This window comes from Aspergillus multicolor (genome assembly GCF_047715735.1).
Source record: "Aspergillus multicolor strain CBS 133.54 unplaced genomic scaffold BDW74scaffold_8, whole genome shotgun sequence".
In the NCBI taxonomy this organism is placed as follows: Eukaryota; Fungi; Ascomycota; class Eurotiomycetes; order Eurotiales; family Aspergillaceae; genus Aspergillus; species Aspergillus multicolor.
In genome coordinates this window covers 13,967-29,550 of record NW_027395959.1, presented here as the reverse complement: position 1 = coordinate 29,550, position 15,584 = coordinate 13,967, and the positions used below count along the sequence as shown (strand labels likewise).

At 54.5% G+C, this 15,584-nt stretch overlaps 4 protein-coding genes across 4 annotated transcripts; 3 read left to right on the top strand and 1 right to left on the bottom strand.

Moving 5' to 3' along the window:
- Positions 1 to 330: 330 nt before the first annotated feature.
- On the top strand, positions 331 to 4,200 carry BDW74DRAFT_131816 (dDENN domain protein). The gene is made up of 4 exons (XM_073722299.1): positions 331 to 1,300; positions 1,350 to 3,665; positions 3,715 to 3,966; positions 4,021 to 4,200. The coding sequence occupies exons 1-4, from the start codon at positions 622 to 624 to the stop codon at positions 4,158 to 4,160; spliced, it is 3,387 nt and encodes a 1,128-aa protein (XP_073585101.1). The 5' UTR covers positions 331 to 621; the 3' UTR covers positions 4,161 to 4,200.
- Positions 4,201 to 5,809: 1,609 nt separating this feature from the next.
- Positions 5,810 to 11,004, top strand: BDW74DRAFT_176704 (type I 3-dehydroquinase-domain-containing protein; the record flags this gene model as incomplete). The annotated part of the gene is made up of 6 exons (XM_073728702.1): positions 5,810 to 7,855; positions 7,924 to 8,041; positions 8,534 to 8,975; positions 9,025 to 9,188; positions 9,246 to 10,323; positions 10,395 to 11,004. 6 exons carry the CDS (start codon positions 5,810 to 5,812, stop codon positions 11,002 to 11,004), a joined length of 4,458 nt encoding a protein of 1,485 aa, XP_073585100.1.
- Positions 11,005 to 11,235: 231 nt separating this feature from the next.
- On the top strand, positions 11,236 to 12,653 carry BDW74DRAFT_131795 (uncharacterized protein). The gene is made up of 2 exons (XM_073722298.1): positions 11,236 to 11,503; positions 11,570 to 12,653. The coding sequence occupies exons 1-2, from the start codon at positions 11,416 to 11,418 to the stop codon at positions 12,529 to 12,531; spliced, it is 1,050 nt and encodes a 349-aa protein (XP_073585099.1). The 5' UTR covers positions 11,236 to 11,415; the 3' UTR covers positions 12,532 to 12,653.
- Positions 12,654 to 12,774: 121 nt separating this feature from the next.
- On the bottom strand, positions 12,775 to 15,554 carry BDW74DRAFT_176702 (putative pH signal transduction protein PalA; the record flags this gene model as incomplete). Its single annotated transcript, XM_073728701.1, has 6 exons — positions 12,775 to 13,111; positions 13,172 to 14,149; positions 14,198 to 15,092; positions 15,157 to 15,211; positions 15,260 to 15,484; positions 15,543 to 15,554. The coding sequence occupies 6 exons, from the start codon at positions 15,552 to 15,554 to the stop codon at positions 12,775 to 12,777; spliced, it is 2,502 nt and encodes an 833-aa protein (XP_073585098.1).
- Positions 15,555 to 15,584: the final 30 nt, after the last annotated feature.

The window sequence follows — 15,584 nt, the reverse complement described above, 5'->3', positions numbered from 1 at the left end:
CTGCCCCTTCCACGCAACGCGAGAAAAAGCAAATACCATCAGAATAAAAGATCAAAAGCCAAAACTCAATGTAAACAGGGAACAGAAGAACAGACGCAAAGTAAAGAAAGTCTGAAGAAAATCATGAGCTATAATTCCCTAGGGTGAATGTCTCTTCTAGGTTGTGTATGTGCTCTGCTCCGCTGGTAAGAGCCCTCCACCTCCTTTTTCTCTCCATCCAGATCGGCGCCCACGAACGTCTCTTCTTCTCCTCCACCACCACTCCTCGCCCCTCCGCCCTTATCTCTGCGGCTGTCCTATCCTTCTCGTCTCGTTCATATTTTTACTCTTCTCTCCTTTCAATATCTCGTCCTGCCTTGCAGACTTTCAGCCACCAGCCACCAGCCGCCAGCCCGACTGCGCGATCCCGTCGCAAATCCCACACTTATGCTAGTCCTGTCCGTTCTTTTCGCCCCTGATCGCTGAATTCCCTCGCGAACCTCTCCCCTCCGCTCTGTCGCTGCTGAGCCGCTCGAGTCGTCTACTGATTGATCTCCGACTCAATGTTGTGACGAAGCCCACGACTTTCCTTGAACGATTCATGATCTCAACCCCGCAGAACCGACCCGACCTCACACCAACATGCCCTTTTCCACTTCCTCCTCCTCTACCGAGACGCCCACCACCCCGCTCGCAGACTACTTCTGGATCGCCGGTGTCGACGGCTCGGAGATACTTGAAACCTTTCGCAAGCTAGGCGATGAATACCGGATTGCCAGTAACACCGCGCCCGGCCCTGCGGTTACCGATATTATCGAAGAAGATGCCGACGCCGAAGCTGCCCACGATCGCTTCGACGGGTTTCTTTCTCGAAGCTCCTCCGTTATCGGCCCTCGTGGCTCCTTCCAACGCCTCTCTTTTCGCTCCGAAGACTCAGACCCCAATGCCAATGGCAACGCAAACGGCACGCACAGCAACCGCAGCAGCATGACAATCAAGGGTGGTAACAGCGGCGGTGTAAGCGGAGGTGCACCGTCACCGCGGGCCTCCCAATTTCTGGGCTTGGAGGAATTCGACTTTGACAAAGCTTTGGTCAAGTTTGCCTCGGAGAGAGAGACGTTTCTGACGGACCTGAGCCTGAGCGCAGGCGCGATCACGCCGGCCACCTCGCGGCCTCGGTCCAGATTACGCACTCAGAAAATCATCTCCGAGGAGCCGCCCCAGTCGGGATTGCTTCGATCGAGCATTGGGAGTGTGCGACGGCACATGTCTTTTCGCGACATGAACAGTATGAAGAGACAGCCGTCAGTTGCTCGTCAAGGTACGTTTTTCAATTGTGGGCTCTATGTTAACCTGCTAATGTTGGACAGCATCAATTCGAACCTCGCGACGCCTTAGTAACTACAACTCCGTAATTCCAGCTCCTCAGCCGTTAGAAATCTCCCCTACCATGCATCCGTTAAAGCGCAGATTCGAACCCGTCCTCCTCGACCGCTACCCCCCGAAGGGCATGCCCGAAGACTCGAAACAGCGTGCCAACTTCCCTGACTATGTGCCGATGTTTGCATTCCCAAACGACGTCAATATCGTTTCGTCCGATCAGAGACCGCGGTCAACTTGGCATGGTTTCGTGATGACGAGCGACAACGGTTCACGTCTGCATGCTATCTGCGCCATTGTCTGGATCCCATTGAACCATGAAGCGGCGGACCAGTTAGAAAAGTGCTGCGAGGAGTGGCGAAAAGATAATATGACGGACGAAGAACGTGAATTGGCGGCAAGCCTAGGGGAACGGTTGGCTCAGGAGCGAGCTAAGCTCTCCCGACTTTTGGCTCAGCTTCCTACCGTGCCCTCCGGATCCGAGTCAAGAGAACAACTGGAAGACGAAATCAGTGCCGTCGAAGAGAAGATCGGATTGATGACCGATCTCCTGCGCCCAGTGCGTCACGGAGCGGCATCGAAAATCGAGGGACTGACTGATGGAGATACTGGTTTCTGGATTCCACGTGCCTATGGCATTCTGGGACGAGAGGAGAACATGACTAGCTTTTGGAAGGAATGGCTGAAGGCGGTCATCGTCCCCATGACTGACAACAGCATCCAACGCATTCCGCCGGCTTCTCCTCGAATGGGTTCCTGGCAGCCTTTGGAACGATACGTGATGAACCTATGCACGGAGGCATTCGCTCCCAACACCTCTAAAACCCAAGTGGAACTGGCCGTACGTGACTTGCGGCTATTCGCTCGTAAGGAAGCCACCAATGAGCTGCCCGGGTCTCGAAACACGGATATCTACGCCCTGTTCCGAACACTGTCATTGTCGAACATCATGATACTGTTTGAGTATGCTCTGACCGAATCCCGCATCATCTTTCTGTCCTCGCACACGTCCATGTTGTACCTTGCTACTCGAGCTTTGGTGGACCTCTTGTTCCCTATCCCGTGGTCCGGCGTGCTGATTCCCATCCTCCCTGCGCGACTGATCCAAGCTTTGGAGGCGCCCTGCCCGTATATTGTTGGTATCGAGCGGCGGTACGAAAAGGTAGAGCTTCCTTCCGATGACTTTGTTCTGGTGGACCTAGATCAAGATATCATTGAGAGCACGGTCAAGCCGACCCCGCTCCCCCGTCACCAGCGACGAAAGCTTCACTCTCTGCTGCAACTCGCCGCTCCTCATCACAGTCGATACGGAGTGCCTACAGGCCCTCCTGCCTACGCTGTCGAGACCTTCCCATACGACGCATTCATGTCCGAGAATGCCTCCATCTACTCTTCCAGAGCACAGCCAACACAATTGTCCAAGTACGTCAGTCTCAACTCGAATGCTTTCGGTCAGACTGCTGTTTCCCCGAACTCGCATTTGCCGCTTATTTTCAATGCCTTTCTGCATGCCCGTAACGAACAAGCACCATCACGAGGATATTCATCCAAAAGCTCGGACCGACCGGGAACCGGGTCGACCTTCAAGCCCGGATCTCCTCCGTCTCCAAGGGATAGCTCGCCCATCTCTGGTCACTTCCCGCCGCCACCAGCGACTCCACGCAACGACTCAGGCATGGCGCTTCAAGCTTCCCTTCGTGAGAAGCGATCTGGCCACTTTGACGCTGCATCTCGGCGCAGCTCGTCTTTTGGAATGGACATGCGCCAGGTTCCTCGGCGGCCCAGTGCACCTTTCCTTGGCCATGCACCGAACTTGTCTGTCAGCACGTCGAACACCGATTTTCAGTCTACATATGCCCCCTCGGTCTACGCGCAGTCTACTGTCGCTGCATCCACTATTGTTCCCCAGCCCGCAGTCCAGCCAATTCATAACAACGACGGAACGTCTTGGGTGGAGGGTCATTGCCTGCAGCTTCAACCTTGGGATGACAAGGCGGTGTGCACGATCTGCGACGAACGGGCAGATGAGAACATGTTCAAGTGTGTATCCTGTAAGACGCAGGTACACAACAGATGCGCACACCAGATTTGCATTGTTTGTCCCGTCGCCTTTTACCCCGAGCAGGTGCGGGCTGCGTTCGTCCGATGCTTTGCCAGCTTGTTCTACACATACAAAAAGTATCTCAAGCCAGCGAGCGGTGATAAGAAGAAAGCAGGCCTTACTTACAGTTTTGACATGGATGCATTCTGCAAGAGCTTGCCAAGCGAGCATGCTGAATACATCGGTGTCCTATCACAAACCCAAGGTAAGCTAATTCCGTTTGGTTCTGGATGAAAGTGTGCTAACATGGATAGGGTTCAACGAGTTCATTAGTGACAGGGAACGTGTAAACCCCAAGGCGAGAGACCCGAGAATAACGCTCTTTGATGAGATTGTCTTGTCGAAGCGTAACAGAGGCCGGTCGTCCATCTTCTCCGGCCGGTCCACGACAGACTTTCTGTCTGATACCTCGAACCATCTCTGGAGGACAGCAAGTGCCGCCTCATTTGCCGCGGGTAGGCCGCAGCAGAGTATCTCCGGGGACTACACCCGAGTGGTCACACGAGGTCTGCAACCACCTAGAGCCCCAAAACTGATGTAATGGCACTGACCCTGAATAGCCCCCGCGAAACTCGACGCCAGTCTCATGAAAGAGCCCCGCATGATTCATGGGGCGCCCCGGGTATCGAAGACTGCCAACAATGCCCGGCGCAAGCCCCTTCCCAAGCTCATGAATGGCCTTGCGATCTCGCCTCCATAAGAGTGTCGGACGATGGTTGGTGGAGTGTGTCATCCCGACAGTCTCATCTTGGGATCTTATCACTCCGCCACGTTTCTTCCTATCTGGCATTCCCAGACCAATTGCGGGTCGGCTGCTCCGCGCCCTGCGCTACGAAGAACACATCTCGTTCCCATGAGTGGTTGCTCGGTCGATTTGAAACACTCGGTACCCTGTCTTCGCCTACCACGGCATATTCTGCATTGACTGCAGAAGGTCTGGCGCCAATCACCACATAAAAGTTCATAGACTTGGGGTCGGGACAATTTCGTTTCTCATTTTTAGTACGTTTACGTACTTGTTTCTTGGACCTGTCAGCGGAGATCTGCAGCTCTGCACGAAATGCCGAGGCAGCTTCAAGCTCAATGATCGACATCTGCAGCTTGTGGTCTCATGAGCTTTCGCTATGACTTGCTTTCCCTGGTCCATCCGCACCTCCAACTCCAATCCCTGTACAGTTATTGGCACATACATGCATTATAGACATACTAATCGCCCGTTGTGGCACGGGAACGGGATTTGAAATTTATTGCAGGATAGGCTGTGTATCATGTTATTTGGCTGTTGGATCTGCTTGCTTTTTCTTTTTATACCCTTGATACATCTCTTGTTGCTGAGACGTCAATTCAGATTCAGGCTTTCTGCTTACGAAGACATATACTAGAGCTCGGAAGACGGAAGTACGCCCCGTCTAAGCCAGCTCAGCCACAGGGTTTAACCAGTATGGTAGTGTATAGCCTAGTCAGCACGGTTCCTGATCGCTTGCGGACGAAGCCGACGGACAATTAGAACGAACGTGGTAGGTGGATATCGGTGGGTTTTTCCTCGTATCATTGCTGCTCTTCTGCAAAGCAGCAGTGCCTTGTCTTGTAGTATCATGTTGATTGTGATGCTTGTTCTGAGGCATTGTCAGGAAAGCGTGCGATGCAGGCTTCCGTGTTTCAACTCTTCAGCATCGGTCCACCTACATCTTATCGTGCTATTATCCAATTTATCCTGATCTGACCCTGGCCCTGGTCCTCTCCTGGCTTTCTTTCCTGTATCAGAGTATAGCGTATCCTGCTGTCTGATTGGCGGAAGAACTGCCTCCGCGTCCAGGCCGGGGAAATTTAGCCGTCGGCCCCGGAAAAGTCCCTCCATTTGGCCCCAAGCCTGCCGCCAACTGCACCTCCCCGGATCCATCGATCTCCATCCAGACCTCATCCGCATCACTGACTGAGAGCCGACTCGCGGGAACTGAGAAATGCCCCTCCCCGTGCCCTCCTGGTCTCCTGCTGCCAGTCGCCTCTCGCCATCGCCATCGTCTCGGACTAGTCCCGGTCGGCGCGCTCTCTTATCCTGATCCGGCCGCCCCATTCCTCAGGTTGGATTATTATTACTTGACGGATTACTGCTGTAAGTCTGCCTGGCCCTCTTTATATACTCTTCGAACTTGGCCCGTCTGGTTGCTCTCCGTACTGATTCTGAAAGGAAATCGGTTCCCGGTGATCATCGATGCGACTCGCTCCGGCCTCCAAATTATCCGTCCTCGTAAATCGCTGCCTTGCTGCCCGTTTCTGACATTGACGTCTCGGTGGCCGCCTGCGACCCCTTATACCCTTCGATCCTGCGACCCAAGCATGCCGTGAAAGATGATGCAAACCGCCCTCCACCATCAACCTGTGGCCACCACCCTCAGAGCCGATTCGCCGGTCACCGCCGCCTCGACGACTCTGAAAGGAACATCAGCTTCTACTGTCCTTCCCTTCCCGCAAGTGCAAGCGCTTCCGCAGGAGCCTTCTGGTACAGTCGTCACGATATACGGACCCGGGCAGGATGGCATCGTGCAGGTAGTTGCGGATATTCTGGGAAAACCATGGACCACGGAGACGTCGCTTTCGACCATTGGGCGAGGAAGTAGCGCGGTTGTCGTTGGGATTCGGTCGGCAGATCTCTCGGGAGACCTGGAAGGGTGCGATAAGTCGGTGTGCATTCTGGTCAACCTCCACTGCGTGGACGACGGGTCGTTTCCCGAGGAGGGACTCACAGATTTATGCGACTATGAGTTTTTATATTCGTTGCGGAGTCCGTTCTTTCGGCGGGACCTTACGCGATTTCTCTCGTTGATCCTGGGGCAGACCCGGCCGCATGAAGATCTGAAGACCAAGAACCGGACGAATTTCATATCTACCACTTTCCCCGATGTGCATGCAGCGCTGCCGAATCTAGATATTCTATCGGTGGGTTCTGATGCTGTTGAGATCCGCGTTGATCTGCTGGTGGACCCGGAACCTGTGCCCCAAGATACGGGACGGCCTATGGTGCCTAGTTTGCGATATGTCGGGCAGCAGTTGATGCTACTACGGCAGCATACAGAAATGCCGATTATCTTTACAACGCGATGCATGAAGGAGAACGGAAAGTTTCCCATGGACGACCCCGCATTGTTCTACCGATATCTCCGACGAGCAATACAGTGGGGAGTGGAGTACATCGACGTGGAGCTATGGCTCCCAGAAGATATCCGGCGCAAGCTGGCCGAAGTCAAAGGTAACAGCGTGATTATGTCTGCTTTCCACGACTTTTCCGGCGAGTGGAAGTGGACGTCGCCTGAGGCGCCACGGATCTTTGAAGAGAGCGCCAGGTACGCGGATATTGTCAAGATGATTGCGATGGTGGATAGCGTCGAGGCGAACTATGAGCTTGAATATTTTCGTTCGACGGTCAAGCAGACACACGGGACGTATCCGTTGTTATCGGCAGTTAACATGGGACAGCTGGGGCAGTTATCGCGTGCTCTGAATACAGTGTTCTCACCTATAACACACCCATTACTTCCTATGATTGCAGCGCCCGGTCAGTTGACCGCTGCAGAAATCAACGAGGCGCTACATATCATGGGGCAGCTGCCGAAGCGCGATCTATACGCGATTGGTTCGTTTCGAGCGACGCCGCAGTCCATGTTCATGGAGAAGTGTTTCAATGAGCTTAGTCTACCGCATACTTTGACCTCTATGGATCGGGGGCCAGCGGGCTCGCTCGAGCGAGTACTTTCACAGCCCAGTTTTGGTGGTGCGGCACTGCACCCTCCACTCAGCGGCACATTACACTTACCAGCCATCAGCGATGCAGCGCGAGCGATCGGTCTTGTAGATACAATCGTGGCAACAAGCCCAGGATCCCTGGTTGGCGAGAACGCCACGTGGAAAGGCATCCGCGCAACCTTAACTCGTGATTACGTTCCGTCGGCATACCGCGGCCGGGCAGCCATTATCCTGGCCGGTTCCGAAAGCGAAGCATCAGCCAGCATTTTCGCTCTTCGCAGTCTCGGCGTGGGCGCTATTTACACGGTCGGCTTCCGAGCCGCAGGGCCCTTGGCAGACGGGCTGGAGCCATTTACATCTATCCAGTCTGTCAAATTAGTAGAACAGCCGTTTGTGATTGTTTCGGCGCTGCCACCAGAGAAGTCGCTCCTTGTGCAGCCGTTGCTGCGTCACTATCGCAGTACCGGCCGGGCGTCGCCACCGTCGACCAGGGGTAAGGTGTACCTCGATCTTACGAGGGGCGAGCGCACGGGGGACCCTGTTGGCGTGGCAGAGAGATCGGGATGGACGGCGTATGGGATTGAGGATGTGAATGCGTGGACGACAGTCGAGATGCTGCGGCTGCTGGTGGGCCAGAACGTGCCGTTTGATTTTGTGCGCATGGCGTCGTATAGTCTAGTTTAGCTGAAGTATTCAATATCTCTGCAGTACCAGTACACCAGTCCCTGTGCTCGGACAGTGGTCCGTTCTGCCTTTGGGAAAATCCCGACGAATTAACCGACGGTGCGAGTGCTGAGCGTGCAGAGACCCCGGATGTGACCATCCCCGCATCGGTTGCAAGTCCGTGGCTAGCGTGCCTTCTAGTCTTGTTCTGCTTAGCCCGCTGTCGTTTGATCATTTGATGCCGTGTCTCGTTGATGCTGGGGTCCGGGGCTCCACGTTTCCAATATAACCCTCCACCTTCCTGCTCAACAAATCTCCGCTCTGGACCTCGTCTGTCTATCTTCTTGTACCTCTCTCTCTGTCGGTGTCATGTCGCGCCCAACGGTCAGCATCGACCGGCTGACGCCGCGCCGAGTCACGGCTGAACCCCGCGAGTCGATGAACTGCAAGTCCTGCAGGAAACGAAAGGTTTCTTTTCTTTTTCCTTCTCGTATTCCGTATTATAGGTACGGCCGCGGCTAATCCTCGGCCTCGCCCTCTCCAGATCAAATGCAACCGCCTACGTCCCAGCTGCGAAGCATGCAAGGTTTTCCAATGTCCCTGCATTTACGGTGCTGCCTACTTTCTTTCTTCTCTCATCTTCGAATCCGACTAATTGGTTTAACGCAGACGCCGTTCCCAAAAAGCGAGGCCCCAAAACGGATGTCCTGGAAGCCCTGCTCAAACGAGTCGATGGGCTTGAGAAACGCCTACAGGATGATGGGACGCATCCGCTCTCGCCTGCTTCGCCTGTGAAGCCGGATATTCCGCTTCCATCGAATAATTCGATATCTCATTCTCATTCTCATGCTTCGCATACGCATTCGCAATCGCATCCAGCTGCGTTCCCGCTAGCGCCTCCTCCTGCTCCGTATACGCATGGGCATACGCAGGGACATGGTCATGGGCACCCTCATCCCGGTCGCGTTCCGGATGGGATGCTGGACGCGTATTTTGCTCGATTGCATGGGAAACCGTTTTTTATTTTAGACGAGGCATCGACGAGGCAGAGACATGCGGGTGAGCAGTTGCCGGCTGCTTTATCTATGGCTGTTTATGCTTTGACCTTGCGGTACGCGTCTCCTACTGTTTTATTGGATCTGTTGGCTGATGGCTTGCAGGTACACGACTGTAAACCCGCCTCCGGGGAGCTTAGAGTATGCACGACAGGCCCGGCGCATGGTTGATATCGACCAGCCCTCGATTGAGAATCTTCAGACGCTTTTGCTTTTGTCTCAGACGTTTTACGCGTATGGCTGCGGGAAGAAGGCATACATGACACTAGGTATACCGCTCTTCTCCCACGGTCTTGCTACTTCCAACTAACTAGGTATTTTCGCAGGCAATGCTGTCTCAATGGTCCTAGCGCTCGATCTCTACCGAGAACCACCAACCACTCACGCTCACACCCATCCCCTACTCCCGCCAGAGCGAGAGACCCGCCGCCGCCTCTTCTGGTCCGTCTACATAATGGACCGGTTTCTCACCTGCGGGTCAAAGCGGCCATGCCTCATCGCTGACCACTCCATCCTCGTCCGCCTCCCGGCATCCAACCCGTCCGGCCAGGACCCAGGGGATATCTTCAACCCCGTCGGCCCAAACATTCCTTACTCCTCAGACCGCCGCAAAACAGCCAGCTCTGGCGCAGGCTCAGGAGCCTGCTCGTCTCTTCTTGTTGACATCTCGCGCATCCTAGGCGTAACGCATCGCTATCTCGCCGCCGGCGGCGTAAAAGGCGACTCTCATTTCCCCTGGCACGCACTAAGCAATCTCTCTAAAATTCGTCAGGAGCTAGATTTATGGGCTGCGGGAACCCATGATCTTTTTGCAAGCATCGAGGCTCTTTTCGGACATCCTGAGAGCACACTCTTATTGCTCTCGAAACTGATCTACCACCTCGTTCACTGCCTCCTCTACCGCCCCTTCCTCCCAATCGACCTCGCCGAACTTCGCGGTTCTGGCCAGCACCAAAGTTGGCAAATCGAAGCAACAACTCTCTGCTTCAGCCATGCAAATGCCATTGCTGAGCTCGTTGAGCTTGCCCGCCACGCACCGCGCATTGAATGGCCTGATCTAGTAGCTTACTGCCTCACCGTTGCAGGAACAGTGCACATCCACGGTGTACATTACAACGGCCGCCGAGAGGGCGAGGTGTTCGCCTCGTCGCCGGACTTTTTGAACCGCGAGATGGCGCAGCTCGAATGGCTGGGTGGGTTCTGGTCTGGCGTGCAGCATCATCGCGATCTGCTGCAGACGCTCTCGGTCTGCCATGCCGAGCTTGTGAGGACGTTAGCGGCAAGGCCGGTGCGGTTTGCGCCTGTCTTCCATCTCGAGGACTTTTTGGATCGATATCCTGGGTTGTCCATTGGTGGTGGAGTTGGGGTTGATGGGAGCCATGTTAGGCTTGTTGATGATGAGCAGTAAGTCTTCCAACCTTATAGTCTTTTCCGTCGAGACAAGACTTGCGGGGACTTGTACTGATGCTGGCTAGAATCGAACTCGACCCTCAACTCCTCTACGGACCGGCCTCGGCCCAAGCAGCAGCGACACCAATACTCCCTTCCCAACCAAACGGCATCCATACCCACGCCCGCCACCACTCCACATCTTCAGCATCAGCTTCCCACTCCCTTCCCTTCTCCCCCTCCTCCACATGGCCCGAGATTCCCACAGACCCCGAACTCCTCAACCACTCCCCCGGCGCCAACGGCCTCCCCAACGCAGGCCCATCCAACATTTTCTCCCCCGCTCTCGGCACATCAACACACTTCAACCCGCATTCGCATACGCAACCCCAAGCTGCAACCCCCTCACAACCACACTCCTACCTGCACTCCCAAATCCAATATGCTACATTCCCCTTCGAGTCCACCCCCGTGCCGGTCCCCGTCGAATCACCTGAGTCCACGGCGCAGTCGCAGCCGTCGTCTGCGACGGCGGGACCAGCAGGCGCGAATGAAGAGAAAGATCCCTTCCTCAGCCTTCTTGAGCAGATCGCTGAGAACGAGCATAACCCCGGTGGACCCAGTGAGCTGGATTTCTTCCTTGAGGGGTTGGAGCAGGATGCTGGGGAGGGAGAGGGGAAGGTGCAGGCTGCATAAGGGAGATATAGGCGTCTGACTGGGTAATCAATGGGTTACTGGCTAAGGAAATGGGTTCATTTGGATGGTTGTTTATCTTGTGCGGATTTAGCGGTGATTTGGTTGGTGGTATTTGCGATATAAATAGCGAGCGGGATTGAGATGGATTCGGCGAAAACATGGATGCTCTAAACACACCGTACATACCAGGCGCAATTATGATGGCGCAGAAATATAAAATAGGCAAAGCTTTGAACATAATCATTCGAGGTCTGTTGTTCGCTGGCGCTGAGCGCATCACACGGTTATATATATACCCTGACGTCATGACAAGCTTGGAGGTATATACTTCCCCGACCTCCGGGGCATCCGAATCACAGTATTTAGAGATACACTGGCTCAAGAACAAAAACAGAGAAGCAGCATTGCGAAATGACGACTCCCACACCGTCAAGGATCGAAGACATAATACCCCTCTACCTCGCGGGCAAATTACCTCTAGAGTCAGCCATTGAATCAGGTACGATGATACTATCCAACTCCCTTGACGTTCAAATCAAACCAGTACCTGATTGATAGTCCATAGCGTCCCAAACAGATCCACAAAGCATTCTCTCCGCCGTCCTAAAAGAAAGCAGATCCCTCCCACGCCAGATCGACACCGATCCGACAACGCCAACGCCCGATCTGCCGAGTCCGGCGCAGGAGAGACTATTACATCTTGTCCGAAAATTACAAGGACACCTTGGATCTGAGCGCATGGGATATAATGGGCTGAGAAGAGCACTGGACATCGGGTCGCTGTTGTTCGAGCTGGACGGGACCAGCGCTGGTGGATATAAAGTTGAGCAGCGCGATATCCTCATCGACACCGAGACCGACACGCATACAAACGAGGAAGACGTATTCACCTCATCCTCAGAGGCAGAGCCAGCATCAGCGTCAGGCTCAGGATCAAGACCCAACACAAATTCCCCCTCAAGCCAGAACACAAGGCAACGCCGAAACAGCGGCGCCCAAAAACACCTCTTCAACACGCTCTCCTTCCTCTCCTTCCTCACAAAAGAAGGACTCCTCTTACACCCCGGAATCGGCGAGCGCATCGCAATCGAAATGATTACCGAGACACTGGAGCACCCGACTGTTGCGCCGACGGGGCACGAGCTCTGGTTTGGCGGGACTTCGGGCAAAAAGCGCGGGGATGAGGTGCCTATTACGGCGATCTCGCTGTGGCTGATTATTATGGGTGAGGAGTTATATGCGCGGGCGCGGGCGCAGAGTAAAATGGGGCAAACGCAGACGTCGTATCGAAGTGTGAAGGGGAAAGGGAGAGCTGTATCACTGCTAGACGACGACGACGAGCCTGCGTACGGTGAGCAGAGTGTCGGAGGTACGGATACAGGTCCGTGGCCGGAGCTCAGCGCGATAACAATCCAGGAGTGGGAGACCTGGACCTCAAGGCTGCAGTTTCTTTCTATGAGGCAGGAACTGGAGATCCATGCGCGTGAGCAGGCGGCTGAGGCGGCGGCTGTTATGAGGAGGGTTTAATAAGGCGTGAATTGGCTGAGGAGCTATGCGAATATATAGAGGGCTTGCATATACCGAGGCCAGCTGGATGACCTACTTAGAAGGACCGTGCCGCGTATCGGCGAAGCTTGGATAACGGGTGCATATATAGGTGCTATGTGCAAGAACGAAGCGAAGTCTTGTATGTACATGTCTAACGGCAATAAGCTGAACCAAGATTGTATAAGAGAAGAAGCAATTCTAGACAGAAGACTTAGAGAGGTATCACGAGAACTTCATCCCCTTGGATGGATCCCACGTCTGCTGCGACTGTCCCGACGACGCGCTGCCTGCCCCGAATCGAATGCCCATCTCAGGAGACCACATTCCGGGCGTCATCTGCGGGACACTGCGAGTTGGTTGAGGAGCTGTAAGCGGCTCTCGAGGAGGCTGTAGTTGCTGCGGCGGTGGAATGGTTTGAGGCTGCGGGTGGGCTGGTTGGAAACGTGTCGCTGCTGGAGCCGGTGCCGGAGCAGAGACCGGGGCGGGTGCTAATTGCGGCGGAGGTTGGCGGATAGGCGAGATGTTGAGGGAAGCCATCGCTGCGACGCTGGAAATATCCCTACATCAAGTTAGTACTCTCAAATCATGCATTCTAGAGAAAGAAAAAGTGGGCACGCACTGCTCAAGCTGACTGGCCTCCATGCGCCTCTTATGCACGAAGGCCTTGACATCATCTCTGAACCGTCCTACAATTTTCGCGAGATCATTGTAGAACTTGCGACCGACTTCAATATTTGAGATAATCTCCTTGTACTTGAGGTATCCATTCTCCAACTCCTGAAGGGCCTTCTCGCGCTCCTTAGTGGAAGCGTCTCCCGTGTGAGCCCTTGTAAAAGCACGGTTCGCCTCACGCACCTGCGCGGAGATCTGGTCCTGGTCGTGCATCTCCTGCGCAACCATATCCAGGTCGATGTCGTAATCGCGCAGCCGCGAGTCAAAGAGGTCCTCGAATTGACTAGCCTGGATGGTTTGCATTGGGAGCTCGCGCTCTAACCGTGCTGCTTCACGAACAAGCGCAGAGCTGATGTCGTCTGCACGAGCTTTATCCTTGACGGCTTGAGCTTTGCGCTTGCGACGGCTTTCGAGACGGTTGACTTCGCTGATACAGCTGCGGAGCCTGCTAACCTCACGCTCGACTTCGGGCGGTATCGCTGCGCGTCTGCTGCTGGGAACGAAAGCCTCGAGGTCGCGATTCGTACCGGTCAAAACGCGGAAGACAGCTTCGGAGTCGTGCAATTTCTGCTCGACAAGCCTATCGCTGCTCTCGGCAGAGGTAAAGTAGCCGTTGATTTCCTGCGAGGTGGTGTATAGCTTTGAAGCGGCGACGTCCGAGGGCTGACGCGACCAGCGGTCTGTGCCAAATTTGCGACGCGATGCGTCGTCTTCTGCCTTCTCCGCAGCCAGAAGTTCAACGCCTTCGTTGTAGACAGCGCAGTCGTTAGATTTTACTTTGGCGATGTCTAGGAGGGATTTGCGGAGGCGGTTAAGACCGTCTTGCTGGCGAATTTCTTCAGCATGAGACACGAGGCTCGGTGGAAGGCCAAGTGGTTTCTCGAGGGCTTGTAATGAGCCGGGAAGGTTGAGAGACGATAGGAGGCTGGCTAATTAGCAATCATGCGTGAAAGAAAAATGAAGGTGGACATACTCGCGTAACTTGTCAGTCATGTTCTCCAACTCGCCGATGATCCGCTCGTTGACAAGACGATCTCTCCGATCTGAGTAGATGCTGGCCGCAATATGCACAGCATACGGCACTAGCTTCGAAAACAATGGCTGACCCAAGGGGCCATTGTCTCCCAGCATGGAGATCGCATCCGTCACCTGCGGTGGTGCCTTGGCTGCAACCATGCTCGCGCGGTCAATAAGCTTCAGCTCCGACTTGGGCGGCACAGGATTGAGATAAATCATATCGTTGTCCTTTTCAGCTCGCTTCAAATCATCAGATACCCGGTTCTTCAACCCCTGCAAATCCCCCAGTACGGTACGATTAATCCACCGACTCTCTTTAAGCGCCTCGTTCACACAAGCCACGGCATCCCGTAACCGTGCCACTTCCTCGCCGTACTTTCGCTTCTCTAAGCAATCAAGCGATTGCCTATACTGCGCCGCAGCCGCAAAGTGGTGCTGCTTGGCCGTCATATGGTGAATCCATTCCGGGCTTATCGCATTGGACTTGACGGCGTGATCGCACGCATCTCCATAATAATCCGACACTTTGCCTGCAAGTCGTGCGATTGACGCATCCTTCAGCCCATCCTTGACGGCCTTCTGCCAGAAACATTCCTGTGCTTGTGCGAGGAGCAGTTCTTCCAAGCTTTGTAGCGTCATCTCGTCCATGTCTTCCGGCGGAGCCGAGCGCATGTCGGGGACGATGTCGGTTCGTAAGTGTGCTAGGATACCAGCTGCCTGGCAGAAGTAGTTGCATGCTTGTTTCAGGCCGTCAGATGTCGTGCGGTTTACAGCAAACGCGAGCTGCGAGTACAATGCTGCGAGGTTGAAAATGACGTTTGCGAGCTCGAACCGGATGTTATTCTGCGAGACTGCCCGTAAATTAGCCCATGCAGTCTCCGAGTAAGTCAATCGAGTTACTGGAAGGAAGCGTACTTGGCCGGCTGGTATTAAACCCAAAAGCGGGATACCAAGGGAACTCGACTCCAACCTGTAACTGTCAATTCTCCGCCATTCTAGTATCGCCGCCAGTACGTACATCAACCGGGAACTTTCCCCCAAGCCATTTCAGTTGCGCCGCATATGTGACCAGTCGACTGATTCCGCTCACGTGCGGCTCCTGGACGTTTATCGCTTCGCTTCGTAACCGGTCGATGATGAGCAGGTCGTCTGCGAACATGTCCGGGCGCTGGTCATATTTGGAGGAGATGTATTGGGTCAGGGCGGCTGAAAGGGAGACGGTATGCGAGCGACGGAAGGGGATCTGGAGAATATTTCTACTGGACTTAGCACCAGATTGCATATTAGGAGATCGGACGAACGTACGAGGTCATTTTGACGATGCGCGGCGTTGCGCCTGAAGG

Excerpts from the sequence above, each read along its gene's own strand:
- BDW74DRAFT_131816 (XM_073722299.1), top strand. The coding sequence starts at position 622 with ATGCCCTTTTCCACTTCCTCCTCCTCTACCGAGACGCCCACCACCCCG. Across the intron at positions 1,301-1,349 it reads GCCGTCAGTTGCTCGTCAAG|CATCAATTCGAACCTCGCGA; the intron begins GTACGTTTTTCA and ends AATGTTGGACAG. Across the intron at positions 3,666-3,714 it reads TGTCCTATCACAAACCCAAG|GGTTCAACGAGTTCATTAGT; the intron begins GTAAGCTAATTC and ends TAACATGGATAG.
- BDW74DRAFT_131795 (XM_073722298.1), top strand. The coding sequence starts at position 11,416 with ATGACGACTCCCACACCGTCAAGGATCGAAGACATAATACCCCTCTAC. Across the intron at positions 11,504-11,569 it reads AGAGTCAGCCATTGAATCAG|CGTCCCAAACAGATCCACAA; the intron begins GTACGATGATAC and ends GATAGTCCATAG.